Source organism: Salmo trutta, chromosome 30 (genome assembly GCF_901001165.1).
Source record: "Salmo trutta chromosome 30, fSalTru1.1, whole genome shotgun sequence".
Classification (NCBI taxonomy): Eukaryota; Metazoa; Chordata; class Actinopteri; order Salmoniformes; family Salmonidae; genus Salmo; species Salmo trutta.
In genome coordinates, this window is record NC_042986.1 from 20,904,954 (window position 1) to 20,927,352 (window position 22,399).

At 40.4% G+C, this 22,399-nt stretch overlaps 2 protein-coding genes and 1 long non-coding RNA gene across 5 annotated transcripts in view; 1 reads left to right on the top strand and 2 right to left on the bottom strand.

Moving 5' to 3' along the window:
* spen (spen family transcriptional repressor) overlaps positions 1 to 2,329 on the bottom strand; it is a 51,337-nt gene extending 49,008 nt beyond the window's left edge. For all 3 annotated transcript variants that reach the window (XM_029723265.1, XM_029723266.1, XM_029723264.1), the window contains exon 1: positions 1,501 to 2,329. In XM_029723265.1, coding sequence (XP_029579125.1) covers positions 1,501 to 1,583 — 83 coding nt within the window. In that variant the 5' untranslated portion in view covers positions 1,584 to 2,329. The remainder of the gene's footprint in view (positions 1 to 1,500) is intronic.
* LOC115168213 (uncharacterized) lies at positions 601 to 11,274 on the top strand. Its single transcript, XR_003870635.1, has 2 exons — positions 601 to 1,244; positions 11,034 to 11,274. It is a non-coding gene; the product is annotated as an uncharacterized LOC115168213 (long non-coding RNA).
* Positions 10,651 to 13,598, bottom strand: tmem82 (transmembrane protein 82). The gene is made up of 6 exons (XM_029723268.1): positions 12,835 to 13,598; positions 12,596 to 12,668; positions 11,917 to 12,118; positions 11,375 to 11,789; positions 11,023 to 11,207; positions 10,651 to 10,900 (listed from the first exon to the last, which is right to left on the bottom strand). Exons 1-6 carry the CDS (start codon positions 12,917 to 12,919, stop codon positions 10,817 to 10,819), a joined length of 1,044 nt encoding a protein of 347 aa, XP_029579128.1. The 5' UTR covers positions 12,920 to 13,598; the 3' UTR covers positions 10,651 to 10,816.
* Between the last annotated feature and the right edge of the window lie 8,801 nt (positions 13,599 to 22,399).

Genomic DNA, 22,399 nt, shown 5'->3' on the forward strand with positions numbered 1-22,399 from the left:
TTATCGCGTATTTTAATTAGGCTACTCCTCCTGCCTAGCTCGACAGATAGGCGGCCTGTTTTTTCTTTGACAGAGAGTAGGAACTAGAGAGCGCACAGTGTCAAGACAATAACCAAATTTAGCCCAATTCAGATGTTGGGAAATGTTTGTGTTAAATGCACAAAAGCTATATAGTTTACCATCAGACAATCTGATTTGACATAATGATAAAAATGTGAAGTAATAACAATTGAATAACGGCAATAAAATCGCTTTACATTTCAGAAGTGAAAAAGAATGTTCCAATAGCCTATAGTTTATATAGGGTTAGCTATATCGACAATCATGTAGGCTACCAATAGGGAATATGATCAGTGCCATATAATCACCGTGTTTCTTATTCCTGTTCCTACCTTGACAGTTTAATTAGGGCTTATGGTCATCATTATTGTCGTTTGTTTACACCATTTATGAATGCAACCAATGTAAAGAAGGGGACAATCTTGAAATTGTAGGCTGTTACCTATAGGCCTACGAAATGTTAGGCAATATTACTCATTTGAATAACAATTCATAGCAACCATACATGTATTCTATTAAAATGTCAGTTTATTTTGGAAAAACATGTTGATTGTCAATTGCTAACCACTGACATTTAATTACATTATTTGGCTAATTGACGCCAGTAGTCACACACAGTATGATGCTGCTGGCAAGTCAGCTCTGCATCACCTCGCACAAGCCACCTCAATATTTTTTACGTTGCAGAGTCTCAGCGGAACTTCACACTTTGAAACTACTTGAAATTTGCAACAAATGTTGCGGTGGGGCCCAGCAATGGCAGTTGATCTCACAATGGACCATCACTTGGCTGAACAGCGAGCAGTTGCAACAAGGAAAAACATTGATGCGAAGTAGTGATTAACATGCTTCGAAGGTGTGAGTACATTGCACGTGGGCAGTATGTTTTGATTTTAGAACTATGATTGATTGCTGACAGACTTCTAACCACTGCATGGTTCGTTATAATTCCATTGCTGGAGACACTCCACAACTGGCAAGTTTTAATTAGGCTATACCATGGCATAACTTTGAAACACAAGCCAAGTCGCTCGGTCTTAACACACCACAACCAGCAGGCTGCTACAGTGGCACGATTGTTCAGTGGCGCTAGCTAGCTGTTTTCTAAAGTAATTAGCTAGCTACCTAAGCTATTTCTAAGTCCACCGCGTGGGAGAAGTGGCATGCAAGACCTCGAAATCCAGGTAAATGGGCCATAAGATAGCAATTGGTAAGCTCATGTTGTTTAGTTAGTTATATCTATCTTCCTCTTCACCCGAGTTGTTTGCATTGGGTTTCTGGTTTGTTGGCAGTGGGTTAGCCAGGCTGTCACTTGCCTGGGCAATTCGATCCAGAATTGATCTCCCTCTGATTTAAGGGGAATCAGGCAGACAGATGCTGACAGTTGTGGGATAACGTTACTCAGTGAAATATTTGGCATAACTGTTTAGCGTTACTCACCGTTTGAAATGCTCAATGATTTTCTCCTCTCGTACATTTTCGGGTAAATTTCCCACCCATAAATGTCTGGTTTCCCGGACCATACTGTGCGCTCCTGTCCCCCGATCATACAGATGAGTTTGATGTCCTTATCTTCTCCGATACAAAGTAAAATACGTTGCGAAATTGAGCGCAGCGAAGTATTGTGCGTATATCATCGACTGCATGTTCTGTCCCAATGTAACCATTGGGGTTCAATTCTTGCACGCTGTTTGATTCCCTTTGCTGTCTAAGCGCGATCTGGGCTTACGAGCACGCGCTGTATTACTGTTCCCGTGACTAGGCGCGTCCCTGACACCATGCGACCCTTTGGCTGTCGAAAAAACGCTTGTAGCTACCTAAAAAGATGCAGCAACCTTGCTCGTAATGAGGTGCACACAGCGCACGCGTGGCACTGTGTGAGAACTATTTTTTTTCGCTTTCAGACGAGATCGCCTTTCGTCTTGCGCATGCGTGGGTATCGATGTGTGAGTTTGGGGTTTGGGTAGAAGGAGGGTGTGAATAGAATATTTCACAGAGACAGATAGCACCTGGCAAGCAGTCCTACAACAGGCCACTGAAGAATGTTTTACTTTGTGACATTGAATAGTGTCACAAAGTATACATAAGAAGTGGTATAAGAAAAAAAATGAACTGTAGGCTTCAGTTGCTATTCAAAGACCCAAATGACAAAAACAAACAATGGAGAATAAAACATTTATTAGACATTTGTACTAAGCTCATACGATATTTATAAGCTTATAGAAATGTATTATTTTCAAGAATTAGAAATTCTTTAATTCTTGAAAATAATAAATAAATGACCAGCCTAGAGCTGGTCTTTCAACCAAACTGAGCAACCGGGCAAGAAGGACCTTGGTCAGGGAGGTGACCAAGAACCAAATGACCACTCTGACAGAACTACAGAGTTCCTTAACAGTCTCTACAGCATTTCACCAATCTGGACTTTATGGGAGAGTGGCCAGACGGAAGCCACTCCTGAGAAAAGGGCACATGACAGCATGCCTGGAGTTTGCAAAAAGGCATGTGAAAGACTCAGAGCATAAGGCAAAAGATGATGTGTTCTGATGAGACAAAAATTGAACTCTGGCCTGAATGCAAAGCGCTGTGTCTGGAGAAAACCAGGCACAGCTCATCACCCATCTAATACCATCCCTACTGTGAAGCATGGTAGTGGCATGCTATGGGGATGCTTTTCAGCGGCAGGGACTGAGAGACTGGTAATAATAGAGGGAATAATGAATGGAGCCAAATACAGGCAAATCCTTAATGAGAACCTACTTCAGAGTGCAAATGACCTTAGACTGGGGTGAAGATTTACATTCCAACAGGACAATGACTCCAAGCATACAGCCAACGCAAAGCTGGAATGGCTTCAGAACAAGAATGTAAAAGTAAAAGACCTTGAGTGCCCAAAGTCCAGACTTGAATCCCATTGAAAATCTGTGGAAAAACTTGAAGATTGCTGTTCACTGCTGCTCACCTTCTAATTTTACAGAACTTGGGAAAATCTGCAAGAAAGAATGCAAGAAAATCCCCAAAGCTGATAGATATACCCAAGACAACCCAATGCTGTAATTGCCACCAAAGGTGCTTTTACAAAGTATTCTCAGGGATGTGAATACTTATTTAAATGAGATATTTCTGTATTGCATTTTCAATAAATGTGCAAAGATTTCTAAAAACATGTTTTCACTATGTCATTATGGGGTATTGTGTATAGATGGGTGAGAATAGTTGTATTTAATAAATTTTGAAAATCAGGCTGTAACACAACATTTGGAATAAGTCAAGGGGTATGAATACTTTCTGAAGGCACTGTACCTTCGCTGTGAGACAGGATGAGACAGGATGTCGAATGGTGCCAGAGAGGATGGTGCATTACCACCAACAGCATCGGTGTGCAATTACATTTAAAATGAAAAGTAGCGCAGACAAGAGGTTAGTTGTCTATCTTTGCTAATAGTACTAGCTAGCCAGTGTAGCCAATTTATCAAGGTGACAGCTAAAGCACAAGCAATAGTGGTTGCATGTGTGTAGTGATTTCTTTGCATTAATAATAACATTGTATCCAAAAATTATAAAAACAATATATTCATCCTGAAAAAAGCTAGCTAGCTAACTCTCCCAACTTCAACCACTATGCTACTAAACACACTAACATAATGCCCTGGATCAGAGCTAGTGTGCCGACTGGTACAGTTGAAGTCGGAAGTTTACATACACTTAGGTTGGGGTCATTAAAACTTGTTTTTCAACCACTCCACAAATTTCTTGTTAACAAACTATAGTTTTGGCAAGTCGGTTAGGTCATCTACTTCGTGCACGATACAAGTAATTTTTCCAACAATGGTTTACAGACAGATTATTTCACTTATAATTCACTGTATCACAATTCCAGTGGGTCAGAGGTTTACGTACACTAAGTTGACTGTGACTTTAAACAGCTTGGAAAATTCCAGAAAATGAGCTGTCATACCGCTCAGGAAGGAGACACGTTCTGTCTCCTAGAGATGAACGTACTTTGGTGCGAAAAGTGCGAATCAATCCCAGAACAACAGTAATGGACCTTGTGAAGATGCTGGAGGAAACAGGTACAAAAGTATCTATATCCACAGTAAAACGAGTCATAAGAAGCCACTGCTCCAAAACCGAAGATCTTACTTTTTGGAGAAATGTCCTCTGGTCTGATGAAACAAAAATAGAACTGTTTGGCCATAATGGCCATTGTTATGTGTGGAGGAAAAAGGGGGATGCTTGCAAGCTGAAGAACACCATCCCAACCGTGAAGCACGGGGGTGGCAGCATCATGTTCTGAGGGTGCTTTGCTGCAGGAGGGACTGATGTACTTCACAAAATAGATGGCATCGTGAGGAGGGAAAATTTTGTGGATATATTGAAGCAACATCTCAAGACATCAGTCAGGAAGTTAAAGCTGGGTCGCAAATGGGTCTTCCAAATGGACAATGACCCCAAGCATACTTCCAAAGTTGTGGCAAAATGGCTTATTAAGTACAACAAAGTCAAGGTATTGGAGTGGCCAGCACAAAGCCCTGACCTCAATCCTATAGAAAATGTGTGGCCAGAACTGAAAAGGTGTGTGCAAGCAAGGAGGCCTACAAACCTGATTCAGTTTCACCAGCTCTGTCAGGAGGAATGGGCCAAAATTCACCCAACCTATTGTGGGAAGCTTGTGGGAGGCTACCCAAAACGTTTGACCCAAGTTAAACAATTTAATGGCAATGCTACCAAATACTAATTGAGTGTATGTAAACTTCTGACCCACTGGGAATGTGATGAAAGAAATAATAGCTGAAATAAATAATTCTCTCTACTGTTATTCTGACATTTCACATTCTTAAAATAAAGTGGTGATCCTAAATCACCTAAAACAGGGAATTCTTACTCGGATTAAATGTCAGGAATTGTGAAAAACTGAGTTTAAATGTATTTGGCTAAGGTGTATGTAAACTTCCGACTTCAACTTTATGTGCTTAACACTGATGCCCTGGAACACGTCACAAGTTCAGGTTGCACACATAGCAACTGAGACACAAAAATACCCTCTGAGAAACACGTGCATGCGCATGGTGGTAAATTTGTTAAAAATCCACAAAGAGAGTTAAACCTTTCTACCAATAACAGCTAGTTTTCAGTTGTCCCCTTCCCATTCAGACCATTCCCAGACAATCCTAGCAAAATTCTTGCTTGAGAAATTGCTCTTTGCTAAGAAGCTTTATTTTTTTACAATTTTAACTGAAAACAATCACATTTAAATGCTTAATTGTTACAAATAAATTATTTGATATTGAGATAAAAACAGCTGAATTGGACCTTTAACATTAGGAATTAAACAGATTTCTAGTCAAAACCATAATGGAAGGGCCACCAATTTGGGGGACAGTACCATCACCTACAAACCCCGATTTGAACCGTGAATAAGACAGGTTATACCTGAAAAATGCAGTATTGGAGCAAGCACAAACAGACTATGCTTTTTTCATATCTGCAAGAACTAAACATATAACTAACTTCTGTTCTTCTGAATGAGCAGAACATAGTTTGAAATCCACATGAGGAACACCGAGTGAAAACAAGAGAATAATATCACACAATTGTCACGAGAGAGAATGGTTAACCGATACCTCTATAACAGTGATCATTGTACTGACTGCTCAACTGCCCCTCAAAGATCATAACTTATGACAGCCAATTATATAGTGGAGGGTGAACTTCATCCAGCACCTTTGTATTTAGTGAATAGGGTGTCCCCACCTATTTTTAAGTTGTTGTTTCCCCGTTTTTTACCATTACATCCTTGAATCTATAACATACCTAGCAGAATATATCCTTTTGAATAAGTAAATGAGTTGCAATGCCATTTCAATTTAGTGGCTATACCACAATGTCAGTAATTCAACACTTTTGCTCTTTTCTGAGCTGTTTAATAATTGCCAGCAGAAATCAGGCACAAGTCCCAAAGTCCAAAAAACCAAGTATTCAATGTGATAAGATATGATAGCCTATTGGTCAACGTCCATTGTATTGCAAGTGCAGTAGGCTAGTTAAATATAAAATTACTTGAAGGAATGATACAGTTTATAGTGAAGGTTTCATGAAATCTAATGGACAGTTTGAATAAAGATTGATAACGAATTTTGAAAACGAATTTGCCTTCTATTAGTAGGCATGCGCTGCAATGCGGTAAAAAAGGGATCTGCACTTTGGAACAAGGACGCATGCGTATGGAATGCTACCAAGGGGTCAAGAGAGACATTTCTAGAAATAGGCTACAGTAGAGTCCAGCCGTCAGAGGAGGTACAGGAAAATGATAATTCCCACTGTTTTTTTTTTTTTTTTAAAGAAATCCATACTTGAGCGCTGTTGGAAATAATCGTGTCCTTCCAGTAAACTCAACGAATTCATCGTTCTGATGTAAAAAGGAACAGCTTAATAAAGTCTACCAATAACATCGTGGATTGTAAAATGTTCGTATTGCCTAAAAACATTGTGGTGGAACTACCGAACCTATACCATGCCAATGTCCTTTACAACTTCGGTCTTGGTCGACCCTGGATTATTTTGAAAATGCGGCACCGTTTTATTATCCACATTTCTTCAACAGATCATGGAATAAATTAACGGAATAAACAAAGCCCCATGTTGGATGCAGGCAAATAAGTCACCAACTGTCAAATAAAATCGGCTCATATAAACAGTGTCTCAAAACTGCTATCAAAAGATAAAGGACTGATAAAAAATTGGTTTGTGGGTGCCATAAATTTCGGATTTAAACGAGAACTGCATACAGCAAGGAAAACAGCGCCGAATAGGCTTTTCGTGGGAGGCATAATTTACATTTTAGTGTTTAGGTATATTCGATGTAATTATTGTCAATTTATTCATACACATAATATACTTGCGTGTCTGAAGACACTCAAAACAATCAGAATTCAAACTATTAGATTTGACACTTTCTATGCAGTGAGTTATGGGATTGGTTTGTTCCTCTTTTCTGAAAATAGCCTGTATAGTCACTTTGTATAACGCCATTTTGTGTGACTTACAAGTGCCAACATTATGCTTCAGCCATTTTGTACAAGTTTATTTTTAAGATGAGTTGGCATGGTTCACATTAATATACAGTGGCAAGAAAAAGTATGTGAACCCTTTGGAATTACCTGGATTTCTGAATAAATTTGTCATCAAATTTGATATGATTTTCATCAAAGTCACAACAATAGACAGTGTGCTTAAACTAATAAACACACAATGTATTGTATTTTTGTATATGTTGAATACATCATTTAAACATTCACAGTGTACAGTCATGGCAAAAAGTTTTGAGAATGACACAAAAATTAATTTTCACAAAGTCTGCTGCCTCAGTTTTTATTGCAAAGTCCCTCTTTGCCATGCAAATGAACTGAATCCCCCCAAAACATTTACACTGCATTTCAGCCCTGCCACAAAAGGACCAGCTGACATCATGTCAGTGAATCTCTCATTAACACAGGTGTGAGTATTGATGAGGACAAGGCTAGAGATCACTCTGTCATGCTGATTGAGTTTGAATAACAGACTGGAAGCTTCAAAAGGAGGGTGGTGCTTGGAATCATTGTTCTTCCTCTGTCAACCATGGTTACCTGCAAGGAAACACGTGCCGTCATCATTGCTTTGCACAAAAAGGGCTTCACGGGCAAGGATATTGCTGCTAGTAAGATTGCACCTGAATCAACCATTTATCGGATCATCAAGAACTTCAAGGAGAGCGGTTCAATTGTTGTGAAGAAGGCTTCAGGGCGCCCAAGAAAGTCCAGCAAGCGCCAGGACCATCTCCTAAAGTTGATTTAGCTGCGGGATCGGGGCACCACCAGTACAGAGCTTGCTCAGGAATGGCAGCAGGCAGGTGTGAGTGCATCTGCACGCACAGTGAGGCGAAGACTTTTGGAGGATGGCCTGGTGTCAAGAAGGGCAGCAAAGAAGCCACTTCTCTCCAGGAAAAACATCAGGGACAGACTGATATTCTGCAAAAGGTACAGGGATTGGACTGCTGAGGACTGGGGTAAAGTCATTTTCTATGATGAATCCCCTTTCCTATTGTTTGGGGCATCTGGAAAAAAACTTGTCCGGAGAAGACAAGGTGAGCGCTACCATCAGTCCTGTGTCATGCCAACAGTAAAGCATCCTGAGACCATTCATGTGTGGGGTTGCTTCTCAGCCAAGGGAGTGGGCTCACTCACAATTTTGCTTAAGAACAAACACAGCCATGAATAAAGAATGGTACCAACACATCCTCCGAGAGCAACTTCTCCCAACCATCCAGGAACAGTTTGGTGACGGAGAATGCCTTTTCCAGCATGATGGAGCACCTTGCCATAAGGCAAAAGTGATAACTAAGTGGCTCGGGGAACAAAACATCGATATTTTGGGTCCATGGCCAGGAAACTCCCCAGACCTTAATTCCATTAAGAACTTGTGGTCAATCCTCAAGATGCGGGTGGACAAACAAAACCCCACAAATTCTGACTAACTCCAAGCATTGATTATGCAAGAATGGGCTGCCATCAGTCAGGATGTGGCACAGAAGTTAATTGACAGCATGCCAGGGCAGATTGCAGAGGTCTTGAAAAAGAAGGGTCAACACTGCAAATATTGACTCTTTGCATCAACTTCATGTAATTGTAAAAATTAAAAAAAAGCCTTTGACACTTACGAAATGCTTGTAATTATACTTCAGTATTAAATAGTAACATCTGACAAAAATATCTAAAGACGCTGAGGCAGTAGACTTTGTGAAAATTTATATTTGTGTCATTCTCAAAACTTTTGGCAACGACTGTAGGTTGAAAAGAAGTATGTGAACCCCTAGGCTAATGACTTCTCCAAAAGCTAATTGGAGTCAGCTAACGTGGTCCAATCAATGAGACAAGATTGGAGATGTTGGTTAGAGCTGCCTTGCCCTATAAAAACACTCACAAAATTTGAGTTTGCTATTCACAAGAAGCATTGCCTGATATGAAGCATGCCTCGAACAAAAGCGATCTCAGAAGACCAAAGATTAAGAATTGTTGACATGCATGAAGCTGGAAAGGGTTGCAAAAGTATATCTAAAAGCCTTGATGTTCATCAGTCCACGGTAAGACAAATTGTCTATAAATAGAGAAAGTTCAGCACTGTTGCTACACTCCCTAAGAGTGGCCGTCCTGCAAAGATGACTGCAAGAGCACAGCGCAGAATGCTCAGTGAGTTTAAGAAGAATCCTAGTGTGTCAGCTAAAGACTTACAGAAATCTATGGAACATGCTAACATCTCTGTTGACGAGTCTACGATACGTAAAACACTAAACAAGGTTGGTGTTCATGGGAGGACACCACGGAAGAAGTCACTGCTGTACGTCTGAAGTTTACAAAAGTGCACCTGGATGTTCCACAGCGCTACTGACAGAATATTCTGTGGACAGATGAAACTACAGTTGAGTTGTTTGAAAGGAACACAACACTATGTGTGGAGAAAAAAGGCACAGCACACCAACATCAAAACCTCATCCCAACTGTAAAGTATGGTGGAGGGAGCATCATGGTTTGGGGCTGCTTTGCTGCCTCGGCCTGGACAGCTTGCTATCATCGCCGGAAAAAGGAATTCCCAAGTTTATCTAGACATTTTGCAGGAGAATGTAAAGCTATCTGGCCGCCATTTGAAGCTCAACAGAAGGTGGGTGATGCAACAGGACAATGACCTACAACACAGAAGTAAATCAACAACAGAATGGCTTCAACAGAAGAAAATACGCCTTCTGGAGTGGCCCAGTCAGAGTCCTGACCTCAACCCGATTGAGATGCTGTGGCATGACCTCAAGAGAGCAGTTCACACCTAACATCCCAAGAATATTGCTGAACTGAAACAGTGTTGTAAAGAGGAATGGTCCAAAATTCTTCCTGACCGTTGCGGATCAGACCTGCACAACTACAGAAAACATTTGGTTAAGGTTATTGCTGCCAAAGGAGGGTCAACCAGTTATTAAATCCAAGGGTTCACATACTTTTTCAACCCTGCACTGTGAATGTTTACACGGTGTTCAATAAAGACATGAAAACGTATAATTGTTTGTGTGTTTAGTTTAAGCAGACTGTGTTTGTCTATTGTTATGACCTAGATGAAGATCAGATAACATTTTATGACCAATTTATGCAGAAGTCCAGGTATTTCCAAAGGGTTCACACACTTTTTCTTGCCACTGTAACATAATATGACAGCTTGCGCTGGAGAGCCTGCCTGTGATGAAATACAATCTACCCAAAGAAAGTAGAGGAAATTGTATACCATAAACATCCTGTGTTCAAGAGATTATGATCACATCTCTGGTGTCAAGTGATACTGTTACAGCAGCTGCTACTGTTACATGAGATGATGTAGCCTTAACCAATGCTTTACACTAAAGCAGCATTTGTTAGATTACTTCAGGGCTGATAAGGTCCATTCTGTGCATTCTAAACAGCTTCTGGCTCAATTTAATGCAGTGACATTTGAAAACAGTGGCAAGAGCATCATTCCTATCTCCCAAGAGCTCTGCATTTCTATGTGAAAATAATATTATTGCAAGGTACCTTATTCAAAAGGTTAGTAGATGTGTCATACAATTTTATTATTATTTTCATTATATCATTCCTCGGTATAAAAGTCAACACTTGTCAATAATTGATATGATTATAATCATAGAATATAATACACTATTGCTTAAGAAAGATTCCCAGCACGAATAGTTTCTTCCCATGACTTAACTCTGGTGGTCTTTGCCAGGTGTCAGGTGTCTCCTCCGGTTCTCACTTCCCTGGGAATGTCTGGGAACTTCCTCCATATCCTGCATACAAACACACATTTATATTATGTTAGATAAATTGAAATGACAGAAATATTTACATAGATTGATGAACGCAGGGCAACCTGCAACAGCACGGTAAATTGAAGGAGAATCATTCTCACCTGTGTTGTAGCATCCAACAGGTCTCTGGAGGGTATCAGACAGCCAGCCTCACCCAGGAAGCACAGAAGGATATGGAGCACATCTGCCCAGCGGCCGACAGTCAGCATCAGGACCGTGAGCCCCCCCAGACGCACCACCACTGTGTTTATAACAGCTTGGCCACTTGGCTGGCGATGTTGCTCCTCTGAGTAGAAAATAATTATCATCAGTTGAATGCTTTCCCAATGAGAATAACAACACTATGCTTGTCATTTACTTGTTTTGTGGTATTTACAAAATACCCAAATAGTATCTGACAATCTGCTGCTTAAACGTTTCCCCATACAGGATACAGTATGTTCAGTCTCTCACCCTGCATATACACCACCAGCAGTGTGTAGCAGATTGTCAGTGGAGTCCAGAACCTGAGGGCTTCTGTAGCTGAGAGGAAGTGTTTGTTTATTATAGATATGGCGGAAATGGCAGCCACTGCAAAGCTGAGCATAAGGGCCCTGATCAGGTGTGGTAACAAAGAGCAACCTGATGTGAGCAGTGCAATGCACACTCCACAGTAGCGCTGGGAACTGTGTAGTTTGTACAGTGCAATGACATGGAGCCGTAGGCGCCCAGTCTGGCTGGCCAGGAACCAGCTCAGTCCTGCAGCTAGGAGGAGGCAGAGCCAGCGCTGCGGCGCCCCCTCGTGGAGGAAATGGAGACTGCAGCTGAGGGCACAACCCAGGGAGAACTGGCACTGCACCAGCAGCTGCTGTAGGAACCAACTGGAGTCCTGCAGATTCAGAGAGCAGGAGGGAAATTAAATTAGAGATGAATCAAGGCTGATGAATGGGAGATGTGAGAGAGATTTTCATATAATTATAAGTGACATTTATGTTATTATCTTGCAAGTGCCTCACTGGTCCAGCTGTGACCCAAGCTGACACTGCTCTGAGGGAGAACTCTAGAACCACCAGGGAGGCAACCCGAGAGCCCACTACAGCCAGCATCACTGACAGGAACAAGAACTGGAGAGTTCCACTCAGCCCAATTTTAGCACTGGCTTGATGCCTTGGTTTCTTCTGCATAGATGTCTCTTTACTGCTGCTTTTGTTGCTTGAACTGAGTAGAGAAAGTATTCATTTCAAAGCAGTGAAATACAAAACAATGATTTCTAAGGATACATTGATTACTATTGACAATGTAAATCACATTACAGTCTTTGTTCATAGTGGCGAAATCAAGCACAATATTCAATAGCACAAATTATTAAACTACAGGTATGAGGTTAGTTATCTACATCCACATCTATATGGTTTGGTCCCGTTTCTCACGTGTTTTTAAATGTCCCTGTCTATAACATGGTAATTGCATCCAGATTCTAATTATAGGGCAAAAGGTATAGCAACAATCAGTTTGTTTATTTATCAAATGCTATTACAACTAACAATGTAGCCTAACCTATATACTGAAGTTGTCTAACTACAATGTAATTAAAAAGGTATGATAATAACAAGAAGTGTAGCCTGAGATCCAAGTGAAATAATATCTTCCAATGTCATATTTTGGGAGTTGTCCATAGTTGTACACGTTTCTCACCTTTCAGCCTCTAAGAATACGTGTACTCTCAACAGGTTACAGAGAACAGAGATCCCACATGCGCCGACAAGCCCTGTGTCACACAAAACATTTATCATCAACAAAATTGTATTATATAATATGGTTCTTAAAATAAACGTACAGCATGAGTAGCAACCTGCAAAAATGCATTCGGGAACAAACCAAGAAAGGAGAAGGCCCTTTACCCGGGGTAGCCTAGAACGATACAAACATCTCACCTTGGAGTAGACTGTCCAGGGGGTTTGCATCAAGCGTCAGCCATACAGGTAAACTCGGAAGGAACGATGTAATTAAAGATAACATTTTCGTTAAATCGCTAGAATATTAGACGAATGATTCCCTAAAGCTATAGCTAGTTTCGATATCAAACCTATTGCCGGTTTACACCCTATCGTGTGCACATGACCAATACACTTTGAATTGAAATAATAGGCTAATTACAGAAATAGGTCATTTAATTGCCACAGTTATATTTCGATAAAAGATAAGACCATGCCAGTTTGTCAATTGACAAAATACTTAAATAATTTCAAAAGTTTAAATTACTACCTCTGTCTATTTCTCTGTGATTAAATAACTACGCTTTGCTCAGTCATTGTGCCGTTCAAAGGTCAGTCGTGGGCAGTCATTGTGAGACAAAAACTGTGAGACAAAAATGTATGTGAAATTCATTAATAAAAGGTGTCTTTAAATAAAGAACGTTTAATTGTTGTAGAAACAACCAATGTAATTACTCTACAACCAAAAATGTGTGGCAAAAATACACCTTAAATGTAAAAGTGATATTTTAATAAAATAAACCTTCACTAGAGAAAATAGTGTAAATAATGTGTTTGGAAGTACAACAAAAACTCACTACTGTAATTCACTCTGTATAAGAGTATCCGAAGTCCGGTGATTGTCCCAGTACCATAACTAAGTCACCTATATCAAACAGGCAAAGCATACTGCACCGGCTCTGACGCTCAATGGATGTGGCAAGGCATGCAAACTATCACAGATTACAAAGGGATACACAGCCATGAGCTGCCCCAGTGACACAAGCCTACCAGATGAGCTAAATGCCTTCTATGAGCTCACATCTGTAGCCATGAAATGCTTTGAAAGGCTGGTTGGTTATGGCTCACAATACCATCATTCCAGACACCATGGACCCACTCCAATTCGCTTACTGCCCCAACAGATCCACAGATGACGCAATTTCTATGCACTCCACACTGCCCTTTCACACTTGGACAAAAGGAACACCTACTGTATGTGAGAATGCTGTTCATTGACTAGAGCTCATTACTTGTTTTACTTTTCTATTATTTTTCTATTTCCGTTCTCTGCATTGTTGGGAAGGGCCCGTAAGTAAGTATTCCACTGTTAGCCCACACCTGTTGTTTTATGAAGCATGTGACAAATACAATTTGATTTGATTTATATGTTGTGATATCATTGAGTTCACAACTTCAGAGGCATTTGGGGTGTGTTCAAATGTTCTTTTAAAACTTAAATCAATTCAAACTTATCAGTGTAGCTCGTGTGTAATCATCAATAAAACTATTTTTTCCCCTGTGTTTTATATCCTATTGTACAACAGCTGATGCAATTAACACTGTAAAAAGGAATTTGATCAGTGTTAATTCCTGATAGTTTCTGGTTGAAAATACAATCTTCATGACCTTCTAATCAGCAGGTTTGCAGGGGCGAGAGTTTCAACATGCGGAAATTGGTTAATAGATCAATAACAAAAAGATTTCCAAACCTAGTTTTCAGTTTTCCCCTCCCCACTCAGACCACTCCCAGACAGTCTTCGCAAAATTCTTGCTTGAGAAATAGTTTTCGCTAAAAAGCAATTTTTCCCCATTTGAATGTAAGTCTATTACAGTAAGGTACTTAATTGTTACCCAGAAATGATTTGATATTGATATAAAAACAGCTGCATTGAGCCTTTAAATAACAGTTTCAACCATTTGAAACATCTACAGTACATATATTTTAGAATGTTGTGTATCCCTAGAAATAATCATAATTAATGTAAACATTATACAGTTTTGAAAACATAGCTTGTCCATATAAAATGGCCTCTTGGCACAACTTACCCCAGGAATGGGGTAAGTTGAGCCGCGGGACAGTGTAAGTTAAGCAACCTACACATTTCTGTGCAGAATAAAATATTACCACTACTTTTTAAAACCATGTCTAATCTTTATTTCCCAAACACAATATTCACAATCACAATTGCTTTTTTGTTTTTTAATCATTTTATTAAGCATCTTTTAACACAGGCTTGACAACTACCAAACACTTTGTACTTTTTTAAACACTTAACATAGGCCAGGTCCTGTTGTTACCTCATATCCCAGCAATAATGCCTTGCATTACACCTGGGAAGAAAACACTTGAATTTTCTTAACTTGCCATTGTCTCAACCACTGGCTCAATTTACCCCATGGCCATTGGCTCAACTTACCCAATGGCAAACATTTGGACTATATTAGCCCACACAGCTACAATGATGCACTTTCATGCTAGGTTAAGGACCTCATATTGAAGCTTCTAGAGATCCCCAACTGGTGCATAGAGCAATCTTAAATGATCTACTTTGGTTTAGATACAAGCATCACGATACCTCTAACACAAATTAATTTGACTTGGTGAAAATCATTTTTTTTACCTAACTTGCTTACCACTTTTTTCATGTTGTTTCTTCCTTCACTGATAAATAATACATTTTGTGTGTGGTTTCCTAGAAATAAGGGAGGCTCAAGTTCAACTTACCCCTTTGGCTCAACTTACCCCACTCTCCCCTACTGTACTTTCTGTAGCCTACAAATCAGCACAAGCTTGCTTTGAGCATATACTATAGCAACAAAATAGCCAACGACAGATTTATGCATGTAGTTTATAACCAGTAGTCTATATCATATGGTTATTCTTGCAAAGACAGTTTCTTAGGCGTTCAAAACAAGTGTGGCTTGTCTCTTAACTTGGTTTGATCATTGTCTACCATCCTTGTTTGGTGTCTTTGACTGTCAGGCTTTCCCACCTATCAGAGAGCTAAGATTAATGATACGTGACTATATTGGTCCGTATCATGTACTCGAGATCTCTCCAAATGTTACAAATATTGCCAACTGTCTTCATGAGGATGTCAGGCGGGAAGCCATGAAAAGGGTTATTGTCAGCGTTGTTCATAAAATATTTTACTAGCCCGACTGCCGCCAGATGGTGGTAATATTCCATCATTATGACGTAAGGAATAATACCGCCAATGGGTGAGTACGTCGAAGATTTTACAGTAAAACATAAGTAGCCTAATTTTCCGGGCCAGAAAATCCCCAAAATTGTGAGCTATGAATTCAATTACAGTATTTATATATAATTTAACTCTGTAAATATTAACTTAAATGACTTGAATTAAAAGCACGTTTTCTTCAAAACTGGGGTGCTAAGCCATTTATGTAGACATAGGCCTAATGCTATTGGATTCATGTGCACTTCAAGTCTGGGAGGACTATGATGGATGACTCTGTGGGCATATTTGGGTTAGCTGACAATGTCACAAACGATGCGCACGCTTGTCTGTGAGTTGTGATTCTGGATGGCCAGATAGCTACAAGCAATGACAAGAAACTGCAATGTGGGAATGTAGTGACTCGTTTCAGCTAGTTTAATCTTGTTCTTGATACTATGTCTTGTTTTCAGGTGTTTTGACTAATTAGGTCAATTCATGTCAACAATCTAACATACTGACCACATTGCGTTTGCGAGTGTTGCAAAATAAATGTACACATACATGTTATACTCTTAAGGATCGAACCATTTTTTTCAATTTCTACCTAAAATGACATACCCAAATCTAACTGCCTGTAGCTCAGGATATGCATATTCTTGATACCATTTGAAAGGAAACACTGAAGTTTGTGGAAATGTGAAATTAATGTAGGAGAATAACACATTAGATCTGGTAAAAGATAATACAAAGACAAAAACATGAGTTTTATTGTTTTGTTTTTGCTCCATCATCTTTGAAATGCAAGAGAAAGGCCAAAATGTAATATTCCAAGTTAGGTGCATTTTGGCCACTAGATGGCAGCAGTGTATGTGCAAAGTTTTAGACTGATTCAACGAACCATTGCATTTCTGTTAAAAATATTGTATCAAGACTGCCCAAATGTCACGTCCTGACCAGTAAAAGGGGTTATTTGTTATTGTAGTTTGGTCAGGACGTGGCAGGGGGTATTTGTTTTATGTGGTTCGGGCTGGTTGTGTTAGTAGTTGGGTGTTTCATTTATTATTCTGGGTTTTGGGCACTGTTCTATGTAATGGATTTCTATGTTTAGTCTAGTCATTTGTATTTCTATGTTTAGGTAATTGGGGTTGGACTCTCAATTGGAGGCAGGTGTTTTCTAGTTGCCTCTGATTGAGGGTCCTATAAATAGGTATGTGTTTGTGTTAGTATTTTGTGGGAGATTGTTCTTGTTTAGATATGTGTGCCTGACAAGACTGTGAAGTTCGTTTTGTGTTTTGTATAAGTTTTTGGTGTTTTTCCTTCTTCACTTTAATAAAAGAAGATGAGTGTACATTTTCCCGCTGCGTCTTGGTCTCAACCCTACGACAACCATGACAGGTTTGTTAATACACTTAAGTTTATAACTGTGCACTCTCCTCAAACAATAGCATGGTATTATTTCACTGTAATAGCTACTGTAAACTAAACTAAACTGAATTTAATCTTTTTGCCAATATCAGATATGTCTATGTCCTGGGAAATGTTCTTGTTACTTACAACCTCATGCTAATCACATTAGCGCACGTTAGCTCAGCCGTCCCGGGGGGAGTGGGGGGTTCACCGATCCCGTAGAAGTTATTCAATAATTTAATCTAAACTGCTCACGTGCATCTGCTCAACCAGGCGCTAAAATAGAATTTGGTTCTATTTTTAACGCTTGATGCGCCGCAAGTCCCGCCTCTCCCATCTCCTCATTCGTTTTTAGGAGCGTATACCCATGTGGGGGATTGAAAGATGAACTGAGGTACTCTCCAGTGCAGTTGGTGGTGGTGATGCACCTTAAAGTTGGTTGCCAACCACCATTTATAAAGTCCAAAGAAGAAGAAGCCTGAAGGAGGAGAGATTACTAGAAACTAAGTAGATTTCCTCTTATCTGTGGATTAGTTGTCTGAGTAGAGAACACACAATTTTGTGACTCAAAATGGGTAAAAATTATACAAAGATCCAGATAAAAGGACCTTGTGCATTTCAGGTAAAATAACAACCCAATGTTTATATCCCTGGACAAATTAGCTAGCAACAGCAAGCTAGCTAGCTAAATGTCCATGAGTGTTTCACGTGTTTCGACCTGTCCTCAACTCAATATAAACTCAGCAAAAAAGAAACATCCTCACTGTCAACTGCGTTTATTTTCAGCATGTGCAAATATTTGTATGAACATAAGATTCAACAACTGAGACATAAACTGAACAAGTTCCAGAGACATGTGACGAACAGAAATGGAATAATGTGTCCCTGAACAAAGGGGGGGTCAAAATCAAAAGTAACAGTCAGTATCTGGTGTGGCCACCAGCTGCATTAAGTACTGCAGTGCATCTCCTCCTCATGGACTGCACCAGATTTGCCAGTTCTTGCTGTGAGATGTTACCCCACTCTTCCACCAAGGCACCTGCAAGTTCCCAGACATTTCTGGGGGAAATTGCCCTAGCCCTAGCCCTCACCTTCCGATCCAACAGGTCCCAGACGTGCTCAATGGGATTGAGATCCGGGCTCTTTGCTGGCTATGGCAGAACACGGACATTCCTGTAAAACACGGACATTCCTGTTTTGCAGGAAATCACGCACAGAACGAGCAGTATGGCTGGTGGCATTGTCATGCTGGAGGGTCATGTCAGGATGAGCCTGCAGGAAGGGTACCACATGAGGGAGGAGGATGTTTTCCCTATAACGCACAGCGTTGAGATTGCCTGCAATGACAACTAGCTCAGTACGATGATGCTGTGACACACCGCCCCAGACCATGACGGACCTTCCACCTCCAAATCGATCCCGCTCCAGAGTACAGGCCTCGGTGTAACACTCATTCCTTCGACGATAAACGCGAATCCGACTATCACCCCTGGTGAGACAAAACCGCGACTCGTCAGAGAAGAGCACTTTTTGCCAGTCCTGTCTGGTCCAGCAACAGTGGGTTTGTGACCATAGGTGACATTGTTGCTGGTGATGTCTGGTGAGGACCTGCCTTACAACATGCCTACAGCCCTCAGTCCAGCCTCTCTCAGCCTATTGCGGACAGTCTGAGCGTTCCCTGTAGCGCTGTCTTAGGCGTCTCACAGTACAGACATTGCAATTTATTTCCCTGGCCACATCTGCAGTCCTCATGCCTCCTTGCAGCATGCCTAAGGCACATTCATGCAGATGAGCAGGGACCCTGGGCATCTTTCTTTTGGTGTTTTTCAGAGTCAGTAGAAAGGCCTAATTAGTGTCCTAAGTTTTCAGAACTGTGACCTTAATTGCCTACAGTCTGTAAGCTGTTAGTGTCTTAACGACCGTTCCACAGGTGCATGTTCATTAATTGTTTATGGTTCATTGAACAAGCATGGGAAACAGTGTTTAAACCCTTTACAATGAAGATTTGTGAAGTTATTTGGATTTTTACGAATTATCTTTGAAAGACAGTCCTGAAAAAGGGGCGTTTCTTTTTTTGCTGAGTTTAGTTGGTTCAGAGTTAATTTTGATATTAAACCTGCGTGTCCTGATCGCATCTGGTGTGGAGCACAAAAATCAACATGTGTGCGATTGCATGTCTGTTTTGCCTCATAGTTGCACACAGTGTTTTTGTTGCCAAACAACCAAAACATCTATACAACATGATAAAGACATTTTTCTGGTTGAAATCTGGTCGGGACGTCTTATAAGCAAATCACATTTTGGTTGAAATCTGATTGAACTACTGATCAGTTGCCTAAATGCTACTCACTTAATTGATAACAATCTATATAAACATGTGTAGGGCTGTCCCCGACAAAAAAAAATATTGGTCAACTGAGAGTCAATCGATTGGTTGAAATTGTTTTACTTCTGTTTTTCCATATATAAACACACCCTATGTGTTTTAATAAAATCAACACTAACTATTGAGCTTGTCTCATGCTTTAAGCTCACTGTTTGATGAAATAATTAATACACAATGACTCAGAGGGAGCTCGACGGCAATTGATTTGGGCCGGGCCGGGCTCAGACTTACCGCTCTGTTAAATTTTTTTTTAAACACAGCGAGTTCCTGTGACTAGCGCACGTTGTCTTTCTCGCCTCCCTGCTAGAGTAACCAGGCAACACAGCATAGCAACAGTGTTTATTGCGCTGTCTGTGGTGCTAAAGCTGCAACATAATTACATCCATTTCTAATTTCTTACTTGTTGTTTCTCTGACTGAGAAGTTCTGCTACCAAAATCCCTAATTTGTTTAGGAAAAAGTTGGTTTAGGAAAAACCCTTGCTCTCTTTACGTGACACGTATGCATCGCATGCACATGACCAATAGAGCCTAACCTATAGCATAATCACAGCAATAAATTGTTTTTTAAATTCCAACACCATAACACATGACAGCATAATGGATGAGGAGGACGTGAAAAATAAACTCGAAATGGGGGAATGTTTACTGGTTGCTCAGGAGGGAAAGAGGAAGTCAGATGTGTGGAAGACATTTGACTTAGGGCGTTTTCACACAGTTTTGAGGTGTAGTTCAAATCAGAGTAAGATTATTTGTTACATTGTATTTTTTTTCATCTGGTCAGGTTGGTTTCAGAATGCCAAATGTAAAACACCTAAACAAATCCACTTGTCCATACAAGTCATTTCTTTATTGTACAAAAATGCTAATGTTAAATCATCTGTATAATGAAGCATCACTTGTGTCCCAATCTTCATATTACTTTTGCTATTCAGTAGCCTATAACCCCGGTATAGCCCCGTCTCCCTAATCTGCATCAGATGTGCTCATAAATGTGCTGCTATACTCAATGTTTCAGAGATAAAGTTATGATGCTGTATTTCATCAAATACTCATAGTCAAATAACTAATAATAAGCCTGGTTCTTTTCCTGTGTTTGGTCTGGACTGCGTTCTTGTCCCATTTCAAGGCTTCCTTGTCTAGCTAAGATTCTTGAGTCCTTGGTAAATTTACAACTTTGCTCTTTATCTGAGGAATGTATTTTGAATGTTTATTTATATATTTATTTCACCTTTATTTAACCAGGTAGGCAAGTTGAGAACAAGTTCTCCTTTACAATTGCGACCTGGCCAAGATAAAGCAAAGCAGTTCGACAACATACAAAAACACAGAGTTACACATGGAGTAAAACAACATACAATCAGGTATACAGTAGAAAAAAATAAGACTATATACAATGTGAGCAAATGATGTGAGATAAGGGAGGTAAAGGCAAAAAAGGCCATGGTGGCAAAGTAAATAAAGTATAGCAAGTAAAACACTGGAATGGTAGATTTGTAATTTGAAGAAAGTTCAAAGTTAAAATATAAATAATATGGTGCAAAGGAGCAAAATAAATAAAATAAATAAATACAGTAGGGGAAGAGGTAGTAGTTTGGGCTAAATTATAGATGGGCTATGTACAGGTGCAGTGATCTGGGAGCTGCTCTGACAGCTGGGGCTTAAAGCTAGTGAGGGAGATAAGTGTTTCCAGTTTCAGAGATTTTTGTAGTTCGTTCTAGTCATTGGCAGCAGAGAACTGGAAGGAGAGACGGCCAAAGGAGGAGTTGGCTTTAGGGGTGACCAGAGAGATATACCTGCTGGAGCGCGTGCTACAGGTGGGTGCTGCTATGGTGACCAGTGAGCGGAGATAAGGGGGGACTTTACCTAGCAGGGTCTTGTAGATGACCTGGAGCCAATGTGTTTGGCGACGATTATGAAGTGAAGGCCAGCCAACGAGAGCATACAGGTCGCAGTGGTGGGTTGTATATGGGGCTTTGGTGACAAAACGGATGGCACTGTGATAGACTGCATCCAGCTTGTTGAGTAGGGTATTGGAGGCTATTTTGTAAATGACATCGCCGAAGTCGAGGATTGGTAGGATGGTCAGTTTTACGAGGGTATGTTTGGCAGCATGAGTGAAGGATGCTTTGTTGCGAAATAGGAAGCCAATTCTAGATTTAACTTTGGATTGGAGATGATTGATGTGAGTCTGGAAGGAGAGTTTACAGTCTAACCAGACACCTAGGTATTTGTAGTTGTCCACAAATTCTAAGTCAGAACCGTCCAGAGTAGTGATGCTGGACGGGCGGGCAGGTGCAGGCAGCGATCGGTTGAAGAGCATGCATTTAGTTTTACTTGTATTTAGGAGCAGTTGGAGACCACGGAAGGAGAGTTGTATGGCATTGAAGCTCGTCTGGAGGGTTGTTAACACAGTGTCCAAAGAAGGGCCAGAAGTATACAGAATGGTGTCGTCTGCATAGAGGTGGATCAGAGAATCACCAGCAGCAAGAGCGACATCATTGATGTATACAGAGAAAACCAATCAGGGTTCAGGCCTGGGCATAACACTATTACAGCAACCACTTCAGTTGTTAATGATCTTGTCAAAGCTTTAGACACTAAAATGAAATGTGCTGCTAGGTTTGTGGACCTGTCAAAAGCTTTTGATACTGTTGATCATGCTATTTTATTGAATAAGTTGTCCTTGATAGGCATCAGAGCTCAGGCCTGTTCATGGTTTCATGATTATCTTAGTGACAAAACTCACCCCCTCGTGATTGATTGGGT